General features: G+C 40.3%; 3 protein-coding genes across 5 annotated transcripts; 2 read left to right on the top strand and 1 right to left on the bottom strand.

The window, feature by feature from the left end:
- Window positions 1-81: 81 nt before the first annotated feature.
- Window positions 82-8,322, top strand: pi4k2a (phosphatidylinositol 4-kinase type 2 alpha). 2 transcript variants are annotated; one of them, XM_042485044.2, is made up of 9 exons: window positions 82-1,352; window positions 4,095-4,295; window positions 4,388-4,519; window positions 4,759-4,912; window positions 6,191-6,252; window positions 6,360-6,459; window positions 6,620-6,753; window positions 6,888-6,947; window positions 7,066-8,322. In XM_042485044.2, the coding sequence occupies exons 1-9, from the start codon at window positions 1,014-1,016 to the stop codon at window positions 7,225-7,227; spliced, it is 1,344 nt and encodes a 447-aa protein (XP_042340978.1). In that variant the 5' UTR covers window positions 82-1,013; the 3' UTR covers window positions 7,228-8,322. The 2 variants fall into 2 exon arrangements, with proteins under 2 accessions (XP_042340978.1, XP_087931854.1); XM_088075728.1 differs by having other exon boundaries at window positions 4,759-4,916; window positions 6,195-6,252.
- A 645-nt stretch (window positions 8,323-8,967) lies between these two features.
- avpi1 (arginine vasopressin induced 1) lies at window positions 8,968-13,703 on the bottom strand. 2 transcript variants are annotated; one of them, XM_088075729.1, is made up of 4 exons: window positions 13,502-13,703; window positions 12,906-12,931; window positions 11,979-12,421; window positions 8,968-10,326 (listed from the first exon to the last, which is right to left on the bottom strand). In XM_088075729.1, the coding sequence occupies exons 3-4, from the start codon at window positions 12,335-12,337 to the stop codon at window positions 10,125-10,127; spliced, it is 561 nt and encodes a 186-aa protein (XP_087931855.1). In that variant the 5' UTR covers window positions 12,338-12,421; window positions 12,906-12,931; window positions 13,502-13,703; the 3' UTR covers window positions 8,968-10,124. The 2 variants fall into 2 exon arrangements, with proteins under 2 accessions (XP_087931855.1, XP_042340381.2); XM_042484447.2 differs by lacking the exon at window positions 12,906-12,931 and having other exon boundaries at window positions 13,502-13,699.
- Window positions 13,704-16,584: 2,881 nt separating this feature from the next.
- Window positions 16,585-21,183, top strand: LOC121942480 (uncharacterized). The gene is made up of 3 exons (XM_042485697.2): window positions 16,585-17,299; window positions 18,110-18,442; window positions 19,099-21,183. Exons 1-3 carry the CDS (start codon window positions 16,735-16,737, stop codon window positions 19,623-19,625), a joined length of 1,425 nt encoding a protein of 474 aa, XP_042341631.1. The 5' UTR covers window positions 16,585-16,734; the 3' UTR covers window positions 19,626-21,183.
- The last annotated feature ends 2,898 nt before the right edge of the window (window positions 21,184-24,081 follow it).

Here is a 24,081-nt window from a genome sequence, read left to right as displayed (position 1 = left end):
AGGAGGAGGAGGAGGGCAGGAGGATGCGCGCAGCAGCACGTCCACACCATACATCCAGGGTCCACACGCCCATCCTGTAGGCCGAGCATTTGAGCATCATATGGGGAAACACAAACAAAATGCAACAATAAGTCACGTGATAAATGTCACACACTAGCAAAATAACAATTTACCATCTGAGACGTCTTCATTTTGCTCCTTATCTCTTAAAGTCAACACTTTGTCAATGAGTGATGCTTTGTGGTCGTAAAGTTATAGCTCTGTCTCTCTCACATACCGGTAGCTTATGTGGCTATATAGACACTAGGACTGTAGGATTCACGTTGGACCTGGATCAGTTTTACAATGAAGTAGCGCTGGGGATTATTACAAATAGAAACAAAAACTTTATATAAGCCCTGAAATACTGTGTCAGATCAGCGTCTACTGCTCACTGGCAGGCAGATATATAGTTGTTTTTTAAATTATTAAATACATATGTAAAACAGAGGTCACATGCAATATTCCGCATATCGTTCCACTTAATGGCGTTGACAAAAAAAAATCACTTTTTCAGGTGTTAATCTTAATATTTATTGATTACATGATTTTTAATGTTGGATGTAAACGCACTCGAGAGTTGGATTTGGCTGTTAACATTTCATCGAAACCAACAGATTTTTGTCGAGCGCATAATTTTTCCACTAAATGCTTTATTTATATGAAGTCAATTGATTAACTGTGCACTCACGTGTCTTCCGCAGGCGGAGCAATTGTGTCCAATCAGCGCTAGAGATTCATTTATTGACAGGAGCATTTGAACTCTGATTGGTTAAAAATCAAAATACTCATCAAGTCCCGCCTCTTTCCGGAAGCTGACAGTCACCTGACTTTTTCTTTTTTCCTTGTTAGCAGCGTCAGTGCTAGCCAACAAAACAACCGCCCCACTTTCTCCCCCTCTTCTATTTCGTCCTCTTTTCTGTTTCTTCTCTCTCTCAAGGAGTTAAAACCACTCCTCGTCCTCCTCCTGCATCATGGACGAGACGAGTCCGCTCGTCTCTCCGCTCCGGGACTCCGGTGACTTCAGCTACTGTCCCACAGAGCCCACCAGCCCCCGGGGCGCGTTTGGAGGCACCCCGGGCTCGGTGGTGCGCATCCCGGCAGGCAGTCCGGGGCGCAGCCGGGAGAGACAGCCGCTCCTGGACCGGGACCGAGGGAACTCGCCGCGGGAGCCGCACAGAAACGAGTTCCCGGAGGATCCCGAGTTCAGGGAGATCATCCGAAAGGCCGAGCGAGCCATAGAGGAGGGGATCTACCCGGAGAGGATCTACCAGGGATCCAGTGGAAGCTATTTTGTCAAAGACTCGCAGGGGGTAAGAGGAGAAGCTGCTGACTAACATGTACAGATTACCACAGTTTGTGTGCTAAGGGTCCCTGCAGCTGTCTCTGTGGTGTGTAAAGTGTGTGTGATGCAATGTGTGCGAGACTGTTTTGAATAAAGTGCTGGTCACTAAGAGGAAAGGCCTCTTATAACTAGCCCGTGATGACTTGGCAAATAGGCTGTAAGGCATGACAACACCCGAGAACCTGCAGGTTGAAGTACTTAACAAACAACCTATAGAAAAAATAAGAACAGAATACATTTTTTTTTCTATACATAGGTGGAAAAAGATTTTTTGTCCTATCTGACAGTTAACACACAGCAGCAACACTGTGTGAGTTGCCTTAAGTCAAAGGCCACCATAAACTTTGTTATTGTTGAAAGGTTATAATGATCATACAGATTTATTTCCCCTATTTCTCTTTGCTGAAATACAACCAGAACAAACAGTAAATATGTACAGTATATATACAGTATATACAGTATACTGTATATGTACAGTATTAAAAATTACAAAAACAACTTTAGCAGGCTAAAGTTGCAGGTATTTAGTGTGATCTCACTTTCCACTCAGCATGTCTTGAAACTCTCTTGGGCGGACAATATGAGATTTACAATGCTAATCTTCTGGTGTATTTACACCAGGTTGCATTCAAGTCATGTCCAAAGCTCAATATTGATTGTTTGAGCTACCTTTTGTTATGAATGTACGATTCCATGTTTCACACTAAATATTGACTTTAGCCATTTTCTTCTGAATTTGTTTGGTGTTTTAATGCATTGTACATGTTTTCTGTATTCTTTGTTTGCATCTTAACAAAGAGGTGGATAAATAACTTTAAAAGCAAACAAAAAACAGGGTTCTCACAGGCATTAAAAAACTGGAAATCAGGTACTTATTAGAAGAAGTTACCCATTTAAAAAAAAAAAAAAAAGAGTATAAAGTATACGAAAATGATCAAAAAATAAGCTAAAAAAGGAACTTGAAAAAAACCCAGCAACAAACATGGAAATTACCTGAAACGCTTAAAAAGTAATAATTCTTTGAATTTGATATGTGTGAAAAACACTGGGCAAGTAGGGTAAGAAAAAAAATTATCATGGGTCCTTGAAAAGTCATGGAAAAGTTTTGAAATTTTGTCCATTAAAATGTAACACCTCAACCAATGTTGTAACACCTTCCAGAGTTTAGGAGGCGTAAGCTTTCCTGGTGATACAAGGAGCCCCCACATGACTCTGTGACTCAACACTGATGACTGCTGACAGCGTGCTCCTGTCCTGATTGTTTGACAGAACGACTTTAATGAAAGCTATATTGACAGCTAGTAACATTTGCTGGCTCACAGCAAAAATACTAAGATATAGATAATACATAACATGTATACATTACATTATTATTGGAAACACAATCAACATTTTCACTCACATTTTAATGTATTTTATATTATTGATCCAGTTGCTTTTCCCTCGCTAAAATTACTGTATCATCATTGTGATTACGGCTGTGCTGGCAGATGTTTAGGTAGCGTGTGAGTAAAGGTCCAGCTGTCACTATGACGACAACAATAACACACATTGACAGGTAAGAAGCGTGTAACCTATTAATTCAGGTAGCCGCTTACTTTTTTCTTGCATTACAAGTCTGAGCAAAGAGCAAAGTCTGAAGTATCTAATCAAACAGAAAACGCTGAGCACACGTTTGATTTGATGTACACTTGTAATCACTTTATTTTTGCAAGGGCTTTTACAAAGAGCTACACATTCAAGACAAATCAGGGAGTCAACACATGGACAGTTATAGAGCATTTCTTTCCCTTAGTCACCCTCCTGACTTTAGTCATGCCAGGTTAATGACGGGAAACTTTGATCAGCACTGCTAGGGCCTACGAGTAAAAGTCTTGAGCAACTGATAGGTGCTGTCCTCCCACCATGTCCCCATCTACAGTGTGTGTTGAGTTTAGCCCATGATCAACAAAGGAAGTGTGTCTTTAACCTTTGTTGCTGGATATTCTCAAATTTCACTTGTTGTATTCAAAGTTTATTCAAGACAAGATAGTCCTAGTATGTGCCACTTTCTACACTCACCCAAAGGCTTACAAAACAGAAAAAAGTATTCAAGACTGTGAGCTTTTTATCCAGTGACCGGCTTCCCTTGTCCCCCACCGCTCCAGTTTCTTTAGTTAGTCACCAGTGTGCTTAGTGGTCATGTGCTAGCTCTCTGTGAGGATATAATTCTCTTCGATGACCAAGTTCCATGTAATCGGTATATGTGTGTGTGTGTGTGTGTGTGTGTGTGTGTGTGTGTCATGCTAGCGTAATGCAACATGTGATTTCTATATACAACTTTAAAGTGACACCACACCCAAAATCTGTCTTTTGGTTATCAAACACTCATCACACTAGAAACACCAGAAACCAGAGAGTTTGTAGTGTCAGTTTTAGCAGAGCACTGTGGTTGTGGGCAACTTCAGTGCATGACAGTGTCATTTTAAAGCATTGTCTGCCTCTCGACTGTCCCGCTGTGTGCTCAGTATGGTTCAGTCATTTTTTCAAGTTTGCAAGGGAAGAAATTGTACTTAAATTTAGATATTTAATTGTCTCACACAGAACAAAACCTTCCTTTTTTTGTCGTTAAATTTTCCTTTCCAAACTCCCTTTGGATTCTGAACCTCCCTGTCGCGCTCTCTTTTCTGATTTTCCAACTCATTTTTCCCCATTCTCCCTCTCTGCACAGAAAATCATTGGAGTGTTCAAACCGAAGAATGAAGAGCCTTATGGACAGCTGAACCCCAAGTGGACCAAGTGGCTCCAGAAACTGTGTTGTCCCTGCTGTTTTGGCCGCGACTGCTTGGTCCTGAACCAGGGTTACCTCTCAGAGGCCGGAGCCAGCCTCGTCGATCAGAAACTGGAGCTCAACATCGTTCCCAGGACCAAAGTAAAGACACACACAGTGCTGCCGCCATATTACAACTGCAACAAACCATTTTGGCAAATAATCCCTCACTTAATCAATCTTTCCCTCTCTAGGTGGTTTACCTGGCCAGTGAAACCTTCAACTACAGTGCCATAGACAGGGTGAAGTCTCGAGGAAAGAGGTTAGCCCTGGAAAAGGTGCCTAAAGTGGGCCAGCGTTTCCACAGGATTGGACTGCCACCCAAGGTAATTATCAATCAAATTCATCTTGTGATCTGGAGCTCTCAGTCAAAAAAACACACTGCTAAGCAACAAAGAGACAAAGTCATTTTGTGTCAAGGGTTTGAGGGGGGATTTTTTCTTTAACTCAGTTCAGCACATTAAGGGTAATGACATTACTATGTTAAAAAAAAAGCCCTCAAGTATCCAGAGAATGCATGTGCTGTTTCTGACACAAAGCCCTCCATCTGTTGCTGCTCCACCAGGTTGGCTCCTTCCAGCTCTTTGTTGACGGTTACAAGGACGCAGATTTCTGGCTGCGGAGGTTTGAAGCAGAGCCTCTACCCGAAAACACCAATCGTCAGCTACAGCTGCAGTTTGAGCGGCTCGTAGTCCTCGATTACATCATCAGGAACACAGGCACGTAGGCACCCTGCACTGTCAGGACGGGGTCATCAGTATTGGCAACATACTCAGCAATGTTAAAGGAGCTCTATGTAACATTTGGGGCATTAATACAGCAGCAAACCAGTATTTGCTTGCTATTGATATTGTGGAGTAATGGCGTCCTGAGCAGAGAATGAAGTCACCTCATCTGTGTGTGTGTTGTAATCAGAGCTTCTCCCATCTTTATTGAGCTAGATGGTGTGGCCGGCCATGGCTGTTAGTGCGTGAGCCTCTGTGTTTGTGTCCCACAGGCTAGCTCATGGCTGCCACTCTACGCAGCTCTCCTATGGTAGTTTCAGCTGATAACAGGATAGCAGTGGCCCAAAAACATTGCACCCACTCTTTGGTTACCTCTCAGTTAATACTGTTAACTCTGTCAGCACTGTTGCCTTTATTAGCATTGTTAGTTGCTAGCCGCCAGCTCTGCTACTTCCATGTTAAGAGCCATGAGCAAACAACCCCCGAAACATAAGCCCTCTTACAAAACCCCTTCTTAACACCACCTTTGCATTTTAACACCGAACCAAATGACAGCAGCATCATGCCACTCCTGTATGTGATTTTAGATAGCATGTTGGCATCTGGAAACAAAATGTGTGATGGGCGTGATGTTAAACACAACAGCATTGGCCTTCCTGTGACTTATAGCATACGGCAGTGCTTTAATAATAACAATGGTAAAACATGACTGGAACTATCATTTACCCTTCCTTTAATATGGCAGCTGATCTCGTCTTCTGCTCAGTGGGTGAAGAGTTTCGGAAACCTCATTATTTTCCCAATTTGCGGACATTTACGGCTGCTGTTCCTCTTCTTTGATTTAGCTGCTAACTACTGCCTGCTGCTTTTTAAATCTTCTGTAGTTGGTCATATGCATAACACACCATTAAAATGTCTCACCTATCCCACCCACAATCCTGTCCTGCCAGCATTACCTTTTACATACACCTCGATTCGGCACTGTTACTACCTCTGTTACCAGCTAAAAGGTGAGACAACTCTGTCCCTCCTTTCCGCAGTCGTACCTTTCATACAAAACAGTGAGGCAGCATAATGGCACGATATTCTTGCTTTAAACAGGCGCTGTGAAGGGGGCTATCGATACGTTCTGGATATTGTGCAGAGTTCCCTTAACTTGGTTAAATTGTTATTCAGATGTTATACACTCAATTACAGTCTTGAATTCATCCATGGCAACTTCCATCTGGTCATTTGGTTTGTTTGAATTTGTGTCTCCTTTCTGTATCCTAGACAGGGGGAATGACAACTGGTTGCTGAAGTATGACTGTCCCATGGACCCTGTTGGGAATAGGGTGAGAACACACAGACACAGTCAGTCTTGATGGTCATCTGATAAATTGCTGAATGACATAGGTGTGTGGTTATTTTTATTTTATAATCTATATGTTTATCTCTGTAGGACACAGACTGGGTGGTAGTAAAAGACCCCATCATCAAGCTGGCAGCTATAGACAACGGCCTAGCCTTCCCCCTCAAACACCCTGATTCCTGGAGAGCCTGTAAGCACCTACACTGACATCGTTTTTAGCCCAGTGAAAGCTGCTATAGCATCTTGTATATACAAAGACACAGTAGATCAGCTATGTATCATTAACTGTCCAGCTCTTCACAAGTCATATCAATAATCATTAAGACACCGTTTCCTTTTCCAATCACCAGACCCGTTCTACTGGGCGTGGCTTACCCAGGCCAAAATTCCTTTCTCCCAGGAAATCAGAGAGCTGGTCCTGCCCAAACTCTCTGACCCAAATTTCATCAAAGACCTGGAGGAGGATTTGTATGAATTATTCAAGGTATGGAGAGACAAAAAATTGTGGAGTACAAGAGTGAGGAAACTGAAATGTTCGAAAATTCAAGGTGGTGGATGACTCAGTTCTGTGGCTGTAAACATGTATAACATATGTGTATCCTCTACTGTGTCTCATAGAAAGACCCCGGTTTCGATAGAGGACAGTTTCACAAACAAGTAGCCGTAATGAGGGGGCAGGTGAGTTTTTCTCCTCTCGTTTTTCGGCAGTTTATCATGCAGCTCCTTGGACACATCGTATTGCTTTAAAGCACAGTGTTTTTATTTTAATGTACTGTTTTTTTTTTTTAATTCCAAGATCCTGAACCTGTGCCAAGCCCTGAAGGACGGTAAAACACCTCTGCAGTTGGTCCAGATGCCCCCAGTAATTGTTGAAACAGCCAGAGCACCTCAGAGAGCCAACAGTGAGTCCTACACACAGAGTTTCCAGAGCAGAAGACCGTTCTTCACCTGGTGGTAGGAACAAATCAACAAAGAGAAAGTGGAGGAACAGCAGGAAGCTGGAGTGAGGAAAGGAGCATGGAGTGTGGATAAGCAGATGGAGGAAAGGGCAGAATCTGAGAGCGCAGGTTTTTGTCCCAGAAGTAATCATCATCCTCCCCTCCTCTCCTCTCCTCTCCTCACCTCTCCTTCTGGATATTTTGGTTACAGAGTGAGTGAGTGGATAAAGAGATGAGGGCAAAAGAGGAAGAATTTCACAACATATCTTTCCTGTTTGCCTCTGTGCCTTGCTTGAATGTCAGTGAAGAAATAACGCTCAGAGTGATGAAGATTCTGTACCTTCCTGCAAGAAAGATTTTCAGTGAGGTGTCAGACTTTTCTTTTGGACTCCAGGGTGCACGTAATGTGTTGCCCACACACATGCACGCCAGTCATAAGCCTCTCATACTTTGTTTTTTGGATGGGAGGGGTTGCATTCCATGTTTTTTTCTTGTTTTACGTCTGCCTTTTAATATTCACCTGCATATTCCCTCCCACACAGTTAAGAGCCTTGGGCTGGTGAAAGCAGTGGTGCCACTGGTGAAGATCAACATATATTTTTTTTAACAAATAAGAGAAGTGTTCATTGTGGTTAAGTTTTGAAGATTTAGGAACTGGGCTGTCAGTGGTGTGTATGTCTTTAAACAGTAAACACAAGCCATTTGAATTGTTTTCACAGTTACTCAATGCTCCTCCTAACCGTTTAGATTAGGATCTGCAAGTCATCTGGTGTGATGTTGGGAAGCAGAGGCACTTTTGTTATATGATAAGCTGAGAAAAGTATGACTGGCTTCTTCTTGCACTGATGAGTTAAATCATCGGCGAAGAAGACAAACTGATCCTGTCTGCAAGCAGGCAGAGAGGGGCTGGTGAGTTCCCACAGGCTTCTGTTCGTGTCTCGGCCATGTTGATCTCTGTTCACTTTCTGACTCTTGGGGTGGACCTAAAGTAAAACAACAAAGTAACTCCCTGCTGTACTGAACTGACATGAAATGTATTGTTGTGACAATGCACTGTATAATTTGTATGTAATATTTAATGATAGATTATAATTAAAACATATTACATTAATACAGATGACGTGCATTTTTGAAAATGAGAAAAGTCACACAACACAAATATGAAACTTTCAGCCAGACCGTCTTGCTGATGTACACTGGGTATACTTACAGCTGCAGGTCATTTTAGAAATGTTACAGTCTAACAATAATATGCTAACAGTCTATCAACTTATGTCGTTTAAGCTGCTATAATCAGCAGTTTTATATCAACAGTGGATCAAATGACGTCATGTGAAAGGAGTCACTTGTGGTGATGACAGAGAATTATCTCCTCCAGTTCAGCCTAGCTCTACAGAGCATTTCAGCGTCTTTCAGCTCATTGTTTTTAGTTTTATGGTAAGGTTACTTTGTTGGTCCAGTTGAACCATCGCTGTACACTGCGTGCTCAGCACCCATCAGCAAACAGACCCAGTTAGCGACTTGCTGGTGATAATAGTGAAGCATTTAGCAGCTAAAAATACAGTCTCATCAAGACCTGGTGGAGACCAAAAAAGAGAGCTAAAAAGAGAGTGATTGATGGACTAAAAATCACGAAGTGGTCGGAAACAAAACGCCCACCTGTTATTGCAGTTTGTAAAAGAATGTGATTGATGGCATAGCCCCCCCCCCCCATAACCATTATCTTCTGTTAACACTGTTGCTGTAGTAACCACTGTTGATGGAAATATCCCTGTTAGCTGCTTGCTGCCAGCTGAGCCACCTCCATGTTGAGAACTGTGTGCAGACAACCTCTGAGTCAGACTCTGAATCATAGATATGCTCAGAAATTTATATAACAGCACCTTTAGAAAGTCATAAAAACCATCAAACATCCTTGGATGAAAACAGTCTTTAAGTGCTTTAGATGCAGTGTTAAGACATGCTGTAGTGTTTACCAGGATCTGGAAAGTACAGTACCAACAACCCTGCCAACTCGTTTTAACTGGTGTGCCCTCAAAAATTCATTGTACTTATGTACATGGGAAATTTCATTTCTAGCGTTACACACTCTGGTCAGGGTTCCCATGGTCAGTAAATTCCTGGAAAAGTTATGAAATCAGAAAAACAGTTTTCAAGGCCTGGAGAAGGTTTAGAATTAGTAGAATATTTTGACATATTTTTGAATATACATTGTTTTGGCTACTGTTACACACATATAGATGTCGGGATTTCTGGCCACTGTTTTCGGTCATTGATGCACTTGGACGGGGAAAGCCTCATGATGGGACAAGACTTAGATCAACCTTAATTTATAAAGGTATTCCGTACTTTTGGGTTCAGGCAAGGTCGCAAGAAAATTATTAGACATGTATATAAAATGCACAATTGTTTAACCATAAATAAAATCGTACATATTTGTCAAAATTAAAATCCCATCATACCTCATATTGTATTGACATCTATCAATAGGATCTTCGATTTTCTTTATCCCCAAAAAGGGGGGCACCCTTGATATTCTGTGTCATGAAGGTTCTCGTCTCTGAGAATAAGCAGGTATTCGGAGGAGGGATCGTCTATTACATTGGGCTGTATTTTAAACAACTTAAAGACACGAAAATGGGGTAAAATATAATTAAATATAAATATAAATATAAGTTATGCCTGTTTCTCTGTCCCCTGTGCAGGTATATATTTGAAATTCCTAAAACAGTTGAACTATTCCCAGATTTACCAAAGTTCACTGTTGATTCTTTAAGCTGGACTCTTACATGTAGAGCACATGTTAGCAGGTGGTGCTAACAGTAGGAATACATGATGTCCTTTAAATGTAGGATCAGTCCTGTATTTCATGACTTCAGCTTCCACTACTGTGTGTTGGTTCAAGTTCAGTCTGTTGTTAGTGGAGGATGCGGTGAAGGTAGCGTTCTGTGTGGCTGACACCTTCCTGTCTTGTCAAACCCAACCTCCATGAGGAGGGTTTAAAGGGGTTTGGGTTCTCTGGGATGTCTTCCTCCGTCGCAGGCAGGAGCTCTCCTGAACTGGCTGCTATGTCATCCTCCTCGTCTTCAACACTGTAGACGGATAACGGCTCCTCGATCCTGAAAGACAGATGTGGCTCTGATTTTGCTGAACTCTAACAGGCCCACTGTAGCCCACATATTACACTGAGCACACAGGACATAATAATGCTGCTGTTGATTTGTTAATGCGTGGATTCAGGTTGTGTAAATGATACTTTTTTTATCCTCAAATGAACATGTGACCTGAATGAAACACAACCACCCTTTTCTCAGGAGAGGAGGACCAGCCATTCAGCAACTGAAATAAAGATGTGTGTAGCATGACTTTCCGTGTAACTTAAGATACCTTAACATGTTTTAGAAATTCTCCTGTGAAGTCACGGCATCATGCAGAAGAAGTAGTTATGTGGTTTTGAAACAATAGTATGAACACTGGTGGCTGCGAGGCCGTGCTTAGGCACAGCAGTGCTTTGAGCCTGACATCAGCATGCTAACATGCTCAGTTTTACAGTGTTAAAATGCTGATGTTGAGAGGGTGTAATGTTTACCATTTATAATTTTCTTCTTGAGTTTTAGGTCGCTAACGTTTCTAATTAGAAATAACCAAAGTAAAACTGAGGCTGGTGGGGATGTCTTTAGTTTTGCAGGTATTTGTATACATACTTGACAAATGGAAGTTTGGAAGAAAAGATCAAGTAAAGGATCAATCAAGTTCTTCCTGAGGGGAACATGAAAGTCTGCAACAAATGTCATGGCAAAATGTTGAGATATTTCACACTGAACCAAAGTGTTGGATCAATATTTTGTTAAGTTGGTTCACCATTTTGTTATTACTACACTGACCCGTAGACTCAGTAGACCCCATTTTCTCATTCAGTGGCGGTTCATTACTCCTCCAACTAATCTAATTTCATCTAAGTGAGGAATGTCGAAAGCAAAGCGTGACAGTTTGTGTGTGTGTGTGTGTGTGTGTGTGTGTGTGTGTGTGAGAGAGAGAGATGGTATGCAAAGAGAGGAGGACACAGTCTTGTGAGGTCATGCTGAGTTTGTTAGGCACATGACAATTTACATGCTGCATTTCAAGGCTCAAGACTCTGAAGTCAAGTTAGACGGGACCTTGAAGGGACCCTTAGGAATACTCAACTTGCTTTGCTTTGGAGCCACTTTGATGACAGGAGGTCAGGGGCCAGTCGCTGCAGCCCCATACATGTTTCTACGATTTTAGGACATTAATAGGATTTTTTTTTTTTACATTTATATGATTTTAGTACGTTTCTGGGATTTTATGAGATTAGGGGCTTAGCTAGGACCTCTGTTGGGGGGTGCATGGGATCCTCTACTGGCACTTTTTTTGCTAAACAAGCTCGATTTGATACTTATGCACTCTGGCATTTATGCAGACTAAAAATACAAAAGCAATTCCCAGTGTGAATCACTTTATGTTAATTGTGAACTAGAAAATGGTTGGGGGGCCATCCAGCACCCTATCAGGGGCCGTATTTGGCCAATGGGCTGCAAGCTGAGTATCATTGTCTTACAAGTTCAAGTGATTGTTGATATGTACATTAAATGACTATAATAAATTGCAAGAGAAAAACTACTCGCAGATCCTCTGCAAATAAGATTAAGAAAAGGTTTCACTCCTTTTTCTTTTAACTTCTCATCTACATATCTATTTTCACATCTTTTTACATTCTGCTGGCCTCCTGCCTTTTGGCACCGTCACTTACCTGAGATACCCTGATGCTCGGAGCCACTTGTGGTCTCTGTGTCCCTCTGCTCTGATCCCTGCTTTATTCCTCGCTCGGACTCGGAGCCCCACCAGGGCCTGGGCCAGCCCTGCCTCCTCCTCTCTGTCCTCCCCTTCCTCCTCCTTCTCTTCCATATCTGCATCCATCCCTCGCCACACCAGCTTCGCCCGGTGTTCAGCATCTCTCTCTCCTGCGGTTCTGAACAGCCTGTACAGCTGGTGCAGGTGGACTCCTGTAAAAATATTGGAGCATCCAGACTTCCTACTTCGTTGATTGGAAAGTTTCCACTGCACATGCAGGCCGTCCTCAGAGGAGGTGGATTCTGGGGTTTCTGCCATGTTGCGAGGATGCAGAGCTTTCGGGCGGTGATATGAGGAGAGGAGGACTATATCGAGGGGGAAGGTGGCTGACAGGAAGGTAAACTGAAGGGGAGAAAGGAGAGACACCAAATTGGTCAAACTAATGAGATCACAGCCACAAGCAAAGCTCAGGGCTTCAGCCAGCAGACACTTTTCCATGGCTGCAGCCCAAACACCTAGTTTCCTTTCCTGTCTGATAAAGTCTCAGACAGCAGTCTAGTCAGGTGTAGTCGTTTGTGCCCATATTATTAATTGATAACTTAGCTGACAGTTTTGTCAGATTAATAATAAGATTTTTTTATGTGCAATTTGCAATTTTCCATATCTCAAGTTGACTTAAATTGCTTTTACTGTCCAACCAACAGTCAAAACCCAAAGAACTTTAAATTATATCATAACAAATAAAGAACACCAGAAAATATTCCCATTTAAGAAGATAAAACTAGTAGATTTATGGCATGTCCGCTTTTAGGAGATACAGTTTGTTTTAACTCGATTTTATATCATAAAAGGGATGGAAACAAGATTTTTGCCCTAGCATAGTCACCTTTTGCCATACGAGTTGCAGAGTAGCTGTAAGAATAAACAAGTATTAAAAACTACAAGTCAACCATGCTTCATATGTTTTTGTTAGTATTTTCATTTTGTATGACATGCAATATGCAATAGCCAATAGCACCAACTCTTCTTTAAATAATTTCCCATTAACATTAACCCTTTGAAACCTGAGTAAATTTTTAAAAACTTGGAAAAAATTTAATCAGCAACTTAACAAGAAATCACCCCCACCCCCTTTCAAATAAATAAATAAATAAATTAAAAACAAAAAGAAATGACCTGGGGGGAAAAAGAGAAAAAGTAATACAATTCTAAATATTAAGTTTAAAATAATTATACATGTAGATTACTGGAAATGTTTCTCTAGTTTTTTTTCATAAGTGTTCTCTCTGCTTGTGAAAGGTGTATAAACGCAGCACACGAAAACTGAGGTCGATCCAGGGTTCAAAGAGTTAATTAACTTACTTCCACACAGTATCCTGGCTGCTGTTGGTTACAGCTGTCTACTATAGCAAGAAAAATACGTGTCCCAACGAACCAAAAGAAAACTTATTTTAAACAATAGAGTATAATGAGAGTGCTTACCTGCCGCTTTGCAGTTTAAATGACGTTTTAATGAGACAAAGTGTAACCATGCACCTGCACCGACAGACAGACAGTCTAATTACTCAGACAGCATCCAGACTGCAACCTTCACGCGCGCTAATGCTGAGCCGACCCACTTCCGACCGGTGCGTCAGTGGCGCGCGGACCCGCGGGGGGAACGGAGGGGAGTAATCAAAGAGTAATCCATCACTGACGTCAGTGCCGAGGAGCTCACCTTAAAAACAACAGGAGCCAATCTGGAAAGAAAGAGGAACAACAAACCAGCGGGAGTCAGCACGTCCAAAACAGAAGGAGACACTACAGGCTCCTGTTATGTCAAACACTGGCTTCAAGCTTTCAGTCAAGCTGAGGGACAGGACACACACAGGGAAAGTCCAAGTGATGTCCCTAATATTTTTAATGTAACTTTAATCCTTCGAAACCTGGAGCGACATTAATGGAGAGACAGTTCAAGTATAACAGAGCTAATGATGAGTGTGCCCTGTAGCCATTAGGACCAGTATTGATCGGGATGCACAGCTGCTGATATTGCATGTTAGCAGCTTTTATAGATCTCTGTTTAAATAAAGAGGCATATCTTCCCTGCGTTGTGAATTTAAACATGTGGATGATGTCTAGAATAGATATTTCTGTAGGCTATAAACATGGACCACCAAGGGGCGCCATTGTCCTACCAGCTGTGATAAAGTGAGGACCCATGTCCCAGTTTTTGAGGCCTGTGTGCTGAATGTATTTCTAAACATTCTCACTGCAAATGCTGAATTAAAATGTGAGTTAAACATGGAATTGTAGAGGCAGGGTCTGTTGTGTCCTTTTTAAAATTAATATGATATCATCATTTTTTTTTAGAAAAAGGTTTGAAAACACAGGACAGTCCATGACACTGTGGCTGTGACCTGTTTCTGTGGAAATTAGTGTTTGACCTTTGTGATGCAGAAAGAACTGCCTCACTGCTCTTTCTGGCCAACATCCCTAAATCTATCACTTTAATATGCATCGTCAGTCAGTGCTTTAGAATAGGCCTATATAAAACACAAATATAATGCTTTAAAAACAACCAACGTTATAGCTTTACAATTAATCATATAAAATACTTCTTTCTTTAAAAAAAATGTGTCAAATAAGCAATTCCAAATATCAATATGATAAGGTTAAACAATAATTATTGTGTAAGTTTATCTGATTCACATCCAATGTCCCCAATTCAGACATTTGTCCACAGATTTTATCCTTGAATATACATAGCCTATTTTTTAAAATCTAAATGTCAATTTAGAAACTGTTAGAAACAATAATAATTATTATGCTGACGAAAGAAACTGCCACAGAATTTCATACATCGACACTGAACCCATCAAAGGTTTTTGGTTTTTCCTATAGCCCCTGAAGGCAGCCTCATTAAAATCATACCAATTAACAGGTGTGTCGTAGCTACTTTAAAGCGCGCGTGGATCCTCCTCAAAGTCTTCAGCGGTCATTTATCTTGTCTCAGAAGAAGAAACCAGCCTTTGTCTTACAAACCCAAACATGAGTGGACTTTTTGCCGGACTGCTGAGGGCTCGACGGGCTCCTGCTCCCCGAGCAGGCGTGATGATTCAACAACGAGCGAGTTATATCCACGGCAAACCTCCGAAAGATAACATAGGCCCAGCGGTAAGTTTACAAATGAGTTATCATGGAAAATGTCCTGACTTTAAAGGTTTTAAAATATTCCTAACCATGTTTAACTTTTGGGGGTAACACGGCTGTGTCCTACAGGAATCAATGTTCGTGCTGACGGTGCTGACTCTGGCCGTCCTCGGACCTTCTGGATGGATACTTGCTAACTTGGACCATTACAAATCCCGTGGCTGATGGACCCTGAAAGCATCACTTACACTTGTTGGCCTTTGTTAGAAGTGCCTTTTGAACCTTTTCTTACGTTTTGTTTACAAAATAAAATCTAGTTTCTCAATTTCACCTTGTCAGTTTTTAATTTTTAATGAATCCCTTGAAACCTGGAGTGACATCACCTTCATTGTGCTGCTTTCAGATGTCTTTCACAAGCATTTAAGCCTCTGAACCCTTAGCAAATTGGTGCACTTTCTTTCAAAAACACAGGGGAAATGTCACTGAGCAGCTTGGTAAGAAATGTTTGACAAATTGCAAGAAATTAGTGGATCTACAAAATTATGTTTAGAAAGCTTGGGATAAATGTCTAGGGAAAATTGACAAAGCTAGGATAAAAATATAATTACATACAAAATTCTGAGGCCACCTTTAAACTTTGTTAATTTAGCAAGGTAATAGTGATCTTACAGTAGCCTCTTTACTAAAATACAACCAGAACATGCAGGAAATATGTATACAGTATTGAAAATGCAAATATTTCAGAATAAAACAATGTTAACAGTCTAAAGTTAGCTATTTAGTGTGACCTCCGTTTTCACATAGCCTGTCTTGAACTCTCTTGGGCAGACAATATGAGATTTACAGTACTCAAGACATGTCCAAAGCTCAATGTTGATAGTTTGAGCTACCTTTTGTGTATGTTCTCTGTATTCTTCTTCATCTTAATAAAGTTAGAAAGATCCTCAGTACAACTTTGCTGAAACAACAGATAATTGGTGGCCTGAGACTTTTGCAAATGACTGTATTTAAAATTGTTACAAAATAACTATTTGTCAGCACGTTTTCCAGTGTGTAAAGGTTTTAAACATAGTTATTTATTTTTTTTTTTTTTTGGGGGGGGGCATGCCCCCTCAATATTTAGAGTATTATTATTATTATTATTATTATCATTTAAGTACATTTATCCCCCACAATAAAAACACGAAAGTAGCAGAGTAGTCTACTTTTATTTTGACAAAATTCAAGACATTTTACTTAAACTGATGCAGAAAATGCACTAATTGGTGCATAAAGATTTCTGAGAATTAAGGAAATTAAGTTTTTCATGCGCAAAACGTTCTGCTGGAGGATCCCCAAACACCCACTCCATACATGCCCCCCGTAAAAAATTACAGGCCTAACCTTGGTTTCAAAGAGTTTACCGGTGCAGTTCAGCCAAAACACCAGCGGGTGTCAGGAGCTGTCAGCGGAAGTAAAACCTCCTCTTTGCATATAAACAGGCTGTGTCGTCACAAGGCATCCATAACTGAGGAATTCTGTTATCCGTCAGGAGTTTATAATCACAAATCGCTGCACGGAGCTAAAGTGCCTTTGAATGCACCATGAAGCCGCAGCTGTCTGTGACCAAGAAGCGTCCGAAAGCAGCCGGAGCTGAGTCCGCTCTGTCTCTGCAGGAGGAGCTTGTTGCAGCGATACACGGAGCGTTTGAGGTGGCTGTGGAGATCGCAGTCCGAGAGGTGACAAAGCTTGTAGGTCAGGCAACAGGAGACGTGTATGAGGAGATGCGACGAGAGAACGAGTCCCTCAAACAAAGACTGCAGAGAGCTGAAGCTCTGCTGGACTCTGCGCGCGTGGAGGAAAGACGTGGCAGCTCTCCTCCTACAAAGCAGCACCCGAATGCCACAAAACGTACACATCAACCGCCTAACGCTAAATTCAATCAAAAAAGCCTCAATCCTAAAGTGGGAAACGTGCACAGTTGCTTGGGGGTCAGAGGTGACGCTTCTCCTGCAGGTCACAGCCGTGCACACCAGCCGCCCCCTGACTCCCTACATGCACCTGAGGAGCAGAGATCAGGCGGTGATGTGAAGACACAGCATGACAGTGATGCTGATGAGAGGGAAGGAAATGATAGATGTGCTGTTGCTTGTGATGCCTTGATTGAAGGTATGTTGTCGTTTTTATTTTCTGTAGGTCAATCAATCAATAAGACTTTAATTGTATAATAATTCTCATATAAACCAAAAGACAAAGTGCTGCATACAATAAAACAAAATCCACCACCCACACACACACACACAAACACACAAGCCAGGAGTATGTGCCATAAGTGAGGAAACACAGGAGGCAGGATGAAACCTGTAGATAGAAACATAAAAATGGATAAAATAACATTTATAACAATAAATAAGTAAATTACTCAGCACAACAGTAGATAAGTAGTAAATGAAAGCATAACAGCACAAAGTAAATACATACATAAGTTAATAAAAATTATATGCCAACCACTAAATCAGTAAATGGATTAAAATGAAAAATGCCAATAAATAAATAGGATAAATTAAATTAAAAGCCTTTGTTTTCACAAGAGTGCTAAATTGTAGTGACAAACATTTCTTAGATGCAACTGTATGTGTTAGTAACACACAGATCACTTCATTTATTTGTATATTTAAAATTAATATGGATGAGACATCAAAGCCAAACTCAGCAAAGTACTCAGTGTTGGTCCTAGCACATGTGGCACACTAGGCAAGCTTTCCCTCAAAAAAATGGCAGATCTTTCAATGTCAGCTGCCTATTTTACCCTTAGGAAGGTCGGCCAGTGAATATACTTGACATGACATTCACAGGAAATTTACTCAAGTATCTGTTCTTGAAAATTTGAAAAATTTCATTGTATATTTGGTGAATAATAGTCTTATTTCTTATGTTATCTTGCTCATTGTGTGAACCCTTTGATCTTTTTGTTAACAGAAGCCAGTGTAGAGACCTCCCGTGTGTGCGGGGTGAGAGTAGAAAGCGTCAACCAGCCGTGCCGAGACCTGGCATCTCAAGACTGTGACTCACCACCACTTCCCAGCGGGGACGACGAGTCCATTTTAAGGCAGGTTACAGTAAAGCAGGAGAAGCCAGAAGACGAGGGAGAGGATTCGGCTTGCTGTTTAGACTCGATCAAAGTGGAGGATTTTAGCCCGGAGTGTATGTCAGCGGTCCAGTCAGAAATGCTGGAGGAGTGGAAACCAGAAGTGCTGGATAATCAGGGCCAAGACTCAAACGCGCCTCTGTCCTGCACCAGGCTGGCTCAGGGTGAGAAAGAAAACAATGAGTATTTCAAACAACCACAAAATATACATTTTCTAGCTAAATAAACTTTCCACATTCTGATATACTGATTGATGTTAATATGCTATATCTTAACATCCTGTGTGCTCGGTGCTTCCCCTCCAAAACAGCTTTTAGACCTCATGGCACTTAACATAAAAGGTATCTGTAATAAAGGTGAATTTGATTAAATGGCCATTCAGACTTAATTCAGATGAAGGCCTTTCTATCGATTGCCTTTTTAGTATTTTTAATACTGCAAACAACATCTTATCAGTCAGTTTTCTGAATATCCATGTGAAAGTCAAACTGATGTTGCCAACATTTGGCATCTGGACACATCAGCCTATTTTCAAAACATTTTGAATACCAATACATATAGCTTGAAATGAATATTATTTATATTATTTTATATATTTATCCAAGTATTTCCCAAAACAAATACACTGCAACTCTATATATTTGCTGTGTATTATTATGGCTGATGAAGCCTATAAAAAGTATGTAAAGGAAAAAAAGATGAAAATATTCAAATTTGGCAAATTCTAAATGCAATAAAGTGAGTAAAACAACTCAAATTCTCTTCACTTTAACCATCCCATGACCACTAACCTCCACAGATCTCGAATCTCTCTCTGCAGAGTTCCCAAACATCTTCCAACTGGCAGAACCAACCTCCATCCCAGAAGCCCCACCACAGGTTTATGGAGTCCACGTGCGGACCAGCCGCAGCCTCGGCCACACCTTCACCAACCTCTATGCCTGCAAGCACTGCGGCCAGACGTTCCACCTGCCCAGTTTGCTGCGGCGGCACTACGGCCAGTGCCAGAAGAAGCTCCAGCAGTGTTATCAGCAACCCATTGATGGAGGCAAGAGGACCAGACTGCAGCTTTATCCACCGGGCTGCAGCCCCTTCCGCTGCACGGAGTGCAACCGAGAGTTCAACCGCATGGAGAATCTCAAGACTCACCTTCGCATCCACACGGGAGAGAGGCCGTACACCTGCTCGGTATGCTCCAAGTGTTTCCGTCACTCTGGGGCGTTGACCAGGCACTTCCGCATCCACACCGGTGAGAAGCCTTACATCTGCGGACAGTGTGGGAAGTCCTTCAGAAACTGTGGGGGGCTTAAATTCCACCAGCGTTCACACAGCAAGCAGCTACAATAGCTGCATTTCTGTTTAATGTGAGATGGAAACAGCTGATATGATGCAATGATTAATATGTTTTAAAGTATAAGTATTATTTAAAAGTTGGATCATTCTTACTGGCTAATATCAGATTTTTTGACACATTAATGGCACACATTCATTGGTCTAACCTTCAAGAAACACTTCACACACCAAATGACCTTTTTTATATCGGTTACTCGCCCCATTTTGCATAGAATTCATGAGGAGAACTTTGCTTTTTCTGTCATGCCTCAAAGGCCAACAAAGAATGCAGAAATGGAGAAAAGTTTTGAGAAATTGAAGTCACGGAGGTCCTTATTTAACAACAGCTAAACCATATAAAACCATCTGACTACAAACTATCACACAACTCGTTCATATAATCAAATGCTCAACACTTCCCCAATAGACAGGCTTTTTGGACAGTGAATCGATCTGAAAGTGAAATTTTTCTCCGTTGAGAAAATCCAAATTTTACTTCACTGAAAACAGTAGCTGCTGGTCTACTGCTGCCTGGATCAGTTATTTTTTGCTATTGTGTGACTTTGCTGAATCTGAACAAACTCTTTAAAACATAGAAATCGCTTGAAAACACAAACTGATTAAGGCAGTGGTAGACCAGCAGCTCCTGTATTCACCAAGGTAAAATTACTATTTTTGTCAATGGAGTACACAGGAGATAAACTGCACGAGTTGTGTGAGAGTTTATAAACAGATGTTTTGACATAGTTTTGTTATTGTTTGATGCGGACGCCCATGACTTCAATTCATCAAGACTTGTCTCTGTTTTTGGATTCTTGTTCACCGTGGAGGCATGTGAGAAAAACAAAGCTTTCTTCATGAGTTCACCGCAGCACAAGGTGAATTATTGATATACAAAAGGTCATTTGGGGCGTGAAGTTTTTCTTTAGATGAATCTCTGTCTGTAGTGTTCACCCTTCTAACAGGTCTTCCTTTTGAGTTTGTGGGTATTGATTTTAAGAGTTCTCAAACCAACAAGTTTTATCTCAAGTTATTGGAACTGTCAAGTTCATCATATTGGAGTCAGGCCATAAAAGATTCTTTTACTGAAACAAATACAATCATCTGTATTTCAGTGATGTTGTTCTATAAATTGGTGTCCTCATGAGTAAAAAAGGACCAAGCAGAAAGTCATAATATATAGAAACTTTAGCTATGTGACCAGCCACATCTGTGTATGATGGCTCAGTAGTATTTATTAATATAAAGTGTGTTGAACCTTTCAGTGTAATTCTAAGTGCAATTTTTTTCCCAGCTAGCTCTTACGAAAACCAGTTTGGTTTTTTTTCACAGTCACCTCGTGTTTGGATCTGTTTGTGTGCCCGATGTATCAAGATATGTATTTTGATACATCAGGCACACAAACTACAATGTTCACAATGTGTGGAAATTTTAATTACTTCAATTAAAAGTGTGGACATAGCTCAGTGGACAAAGAATTGTTTTACTGTACCAACATACATACATACTGAGATGTGGCTTTATTATTTGATTTAGTCATTGTTTGAAAATAAAGTACATTTACCAACCTACAGACAGCCGAAGATGCACTCAGGCCCAGAACAACAACAACTGACAGAAGTCAGTCTTTCATGTCAAGTGAGTGAGAATCAGACAGCAAACTGACACCAGAGGAGAAATGACCTGAAGATATTCAGACTGCCAGTAGAGAGAGACAAAGACCACATTTCAATATGTAAACCTGCAAAATCACAATCATGTAATCAAAGACAGTAATTTTAGGGAAATGTTATGTTAATATTAGGGACTACGCTTTATTTATCAGAATAGGGGTTGGAGATGGTTAGACTTTAAAATAAATACAAAACACAACTGCTTAAAGATGATTGTCCTTCTCCTAAGCCAAATAAAAAACATAACTCCCTCAACTAGTGATCAATTTTTTTCTAACCCTTTGAAACCTGAGCAAAAAAACATTGGAAGAAGACAATGAGCAATGAAAGAAGAAATCACCCAAAAATCAGCTAGAAAGTAGTAAAAAAGTACAAGAAAATTACTTAAAAAAACGACTTAAAATTAGTAAAATAAATAAATAAATTTGAACAAATTAAAATTATTATTAAATTAAATGTTATGTGATGTTGCTCCAGGTTTCAAAGGGTTAAATGCCTCCCTCGTTTTGCACCACCCCCTCCCCTCTCATGGTTAAGTAAGTCCATTAGTAATGCTGGAGGTGGTCTTATTATTATTAAATGACAATTACTCAACTATGCACAATCTGTTCAACACCAAACCAGGAATATTCTGGTGTTGAATTACAACTTCCAGTGCATCACGGGATATTCAGCTCACCTGTAGCACACAAGACATCACTGGCAGTCACAAACAGTGAATCCTGAAATCTGCAGTCCACTTTCTCCTATTCATGCAACAACCACTGAAATATACTGTAAAGACTTTGGCGGGCAAAATAAAAATATGTTAAATACACTCGGACAATGACAAAATGTGGACTACTCCTGTTTGGCTCGCAGGTAACTTCGACCCTCCCTGACTCACTGAAAATATCTCTCTCAAGTACAAAAACACAAAATGTTTGCATCAGTGTGTAGTCAAGGAAATCAAATAAAAGCCTTTTACTGCTGTACAATGGAGTTACAATTGATGAGGTACTCACAAACTCACTGCAGCTGCTTAACAGTTTAATTAAAGCTTAATGAACTCATTCCAGAGTCCCAGGGGATAGATCTTGTCCTATCACACCTTACCTGTCTGTAGACTTAGTAGACTCAATTTAACCCCTTGTTTCAAGATTAGTAAACTCCAAAGTTCATCCAAGTTTCTGCAGTTGAGTATCTGTAAACACATCTGACCGTGTGTTTACTGACACTTCAGATAACTCTTCAGTGTCTCCATCAATAATACATCTTTATTTCCTGTGTTTTCATCTTTGTGTTAAGGGTTAAAGCTTTATCTCTGTTTCACCTCCCTCTTTGTTACCCCCTGCCTGCATGCTCTAGTGTGTAAACAAAGCTCTAAATTCTTGCAGGAAACACAGCTGTCATCAAATGTCCACCAGCAGCTGCAGGACACAGTTTCTGCCCTACGGAGGAACAACCGCAACAAATGACTTAAGCAGCGCTGAAACTGGTGAGTTTTACTTTGAAATGCAGTGACACTCCAAACAAAACCTTTTTTCTGACTGTTAAACACTCAACTTTGTAGGATTGAATGGTGGCACTTTAAAGTTCTTATCAAATTGTCATTTTTGCTCAGTAACAATAAGGCCCTATCAAGCACCACCATTATCAAAGTTTCCTTATGCTCAAAAAATTATTTGCTTATTGTCACCTCATCATTTCTCTGTGGTCGCTGTAAAACTTTGTTTATGGTTCATAGCCTGCGTACAAGCAAGATTTTGTGATATCGCAGTTACTTTGAAAGCCAGTCATGATGCAATATGCAACTTGATGTGGAAACTTGACTCCTCCAGTGCACATTCATTTTCAAACAGACATTTTAGGTCTGTTGTTTTAAATTTCAAAATGAAAAAAATATTTGAATAAATGTATCAGATCATTCAACAAGGAGGAGGGAATAGCTTATCCACTTTAATGTCTCTGTTTTTTTATGTCAAAATATAAAGTATCCCATTTTGCAAGTAGCACTTGTAAAAAGTGGTTTCAGAACATATTGTGTTTGAGAGGGAGTTATCTGTTTGATTATTCTTCATTTTTCTCTTCTATATATTGTAGACAGAGAGTTACTGTTTTCAGTATGTATCAAGCTGGGAGTTAAGGATGATTCAGTAAATTGTTTCAGATTGCAGATTTTTAGAAAGCGTTCCATTTAAACAATACTCACACCCCCTACATGTAATTTAAACTTTTTTTTAAACAAGGTAAGAACAAACAAATAAACAAAAAAAAACATATCATTTACAAAATATTGTAAGCAGAATATTTTAACCAGATTTATCTTTTTATTTTGCACATATTTGTGAATGTTCGGGGGATGGAAGGGGAGGCAAACTGGTTTTAGGATGTAGGAATGACTGATTAGGTGGAGTGGGATATGAGGACAATAATGTTAGTAAAAATTTAATAAACTGATGTTTTGTACTTTATTTCTTCAAACTGTCATTATTTTATTTGTTTTACCTACCTGCCCTGGGACAACAAGCAGAAAATAGCATCTTTGATAAAACCTGGTACAATGCATCTCTCCTTGTTTTATATAAGGTTAATATTTTACTGTGCACTGTCCCTGTGTAAACAAAATTACATTACATTACATAACAAGGCCTTTGGGTAGCTATTTTAATGTATGTTTGTCTTTTTAAATTTATCTATTTTACTAATATTACAATTAAAACAATATGAATTCATTTACTACACAATCCATATTTATAACCTCTGTACTAAAAGGAACTTACAATATTTAATTTCAAGCAAGCCCACATCAGTTTAAC

Source organism: Plectropomus leopardus, chromosome 3 (genome assembly GCF_026936395.1).
Source record: "Plectropomus leopardus strain MGB_pleo_1.0 chromosome 3, ASM2693639v1, whole genome shotgun sequence".
NCBI classification, from domain to species: domain Eukaryota; kingdom Metazoa; phylum Chordata; class Actinopteri; order Perciformes; family Serranidae; genus Plectropomus; species Plectropomus leopardus.
This window is presented reverse-complemented; position numbering and strand designations above follow the sequence as displayed.

Bases quoted from the DNA above. Each gene is read 5' to 3' on its own strand.
- avpi1 (XM_088075729.1), bottom strand. From the start codon at position 12,337: ATGGCAGAAACCCCAGAATCCACCTCCTCTGAGGACGGCCTGCATGTG. The intron at 10,327-11,978 runs GTAAGTGACGGT...TCTGTCTTTCAG, and splicing joins CGAGCATCAGGGTATCTCAG to GATCGAGGAGCCGTTATCCG.
- pi4k2a (XM_042485044.2), top strand. From the start codon at position 1,014: ATGGACGAGACGAGTCCGCTCGTCTCTCCGCTCCGGGACTCCGGTGAC. The intron at 4,520-4,758 runs GTAATTATCAAT...CTGCTCCACCAG, and splicing joins GGATTGGACTGCCACCCAAG to GTTGGCTCCTTCCAGCTCTT. The intron at 6,460-6,619 runs GTAAGCACCTAC...TCCAATCACCAG, and splicing joins CCCTGATTCCTGGAGAGCCT to ACCCGTTCTACTGGGCGTGG.
- LOC121942480 (XM_042485697.2), top strand. From the start codon at position 16,735: ATGAAGCCGCAGCTGTCTGTGACCAAGAAGCGTCCGAAAGCAGCCGGA. The intron at 17,300-18,109 runs GTATGTTGTCGT...TTTTGTTAACAG, and splicing joins TTGTGATGCCTTGATTGAAG to AAGCCAGTGTAGAGACCTCC. The intron at 18,443-19,098 runs GTGAGAAAGAAA...CTCTCTCTGCAG, and splicing joins CTGCACCAGGCTGGCTCAGG to AGTTCCCAAACATCTTCCAA.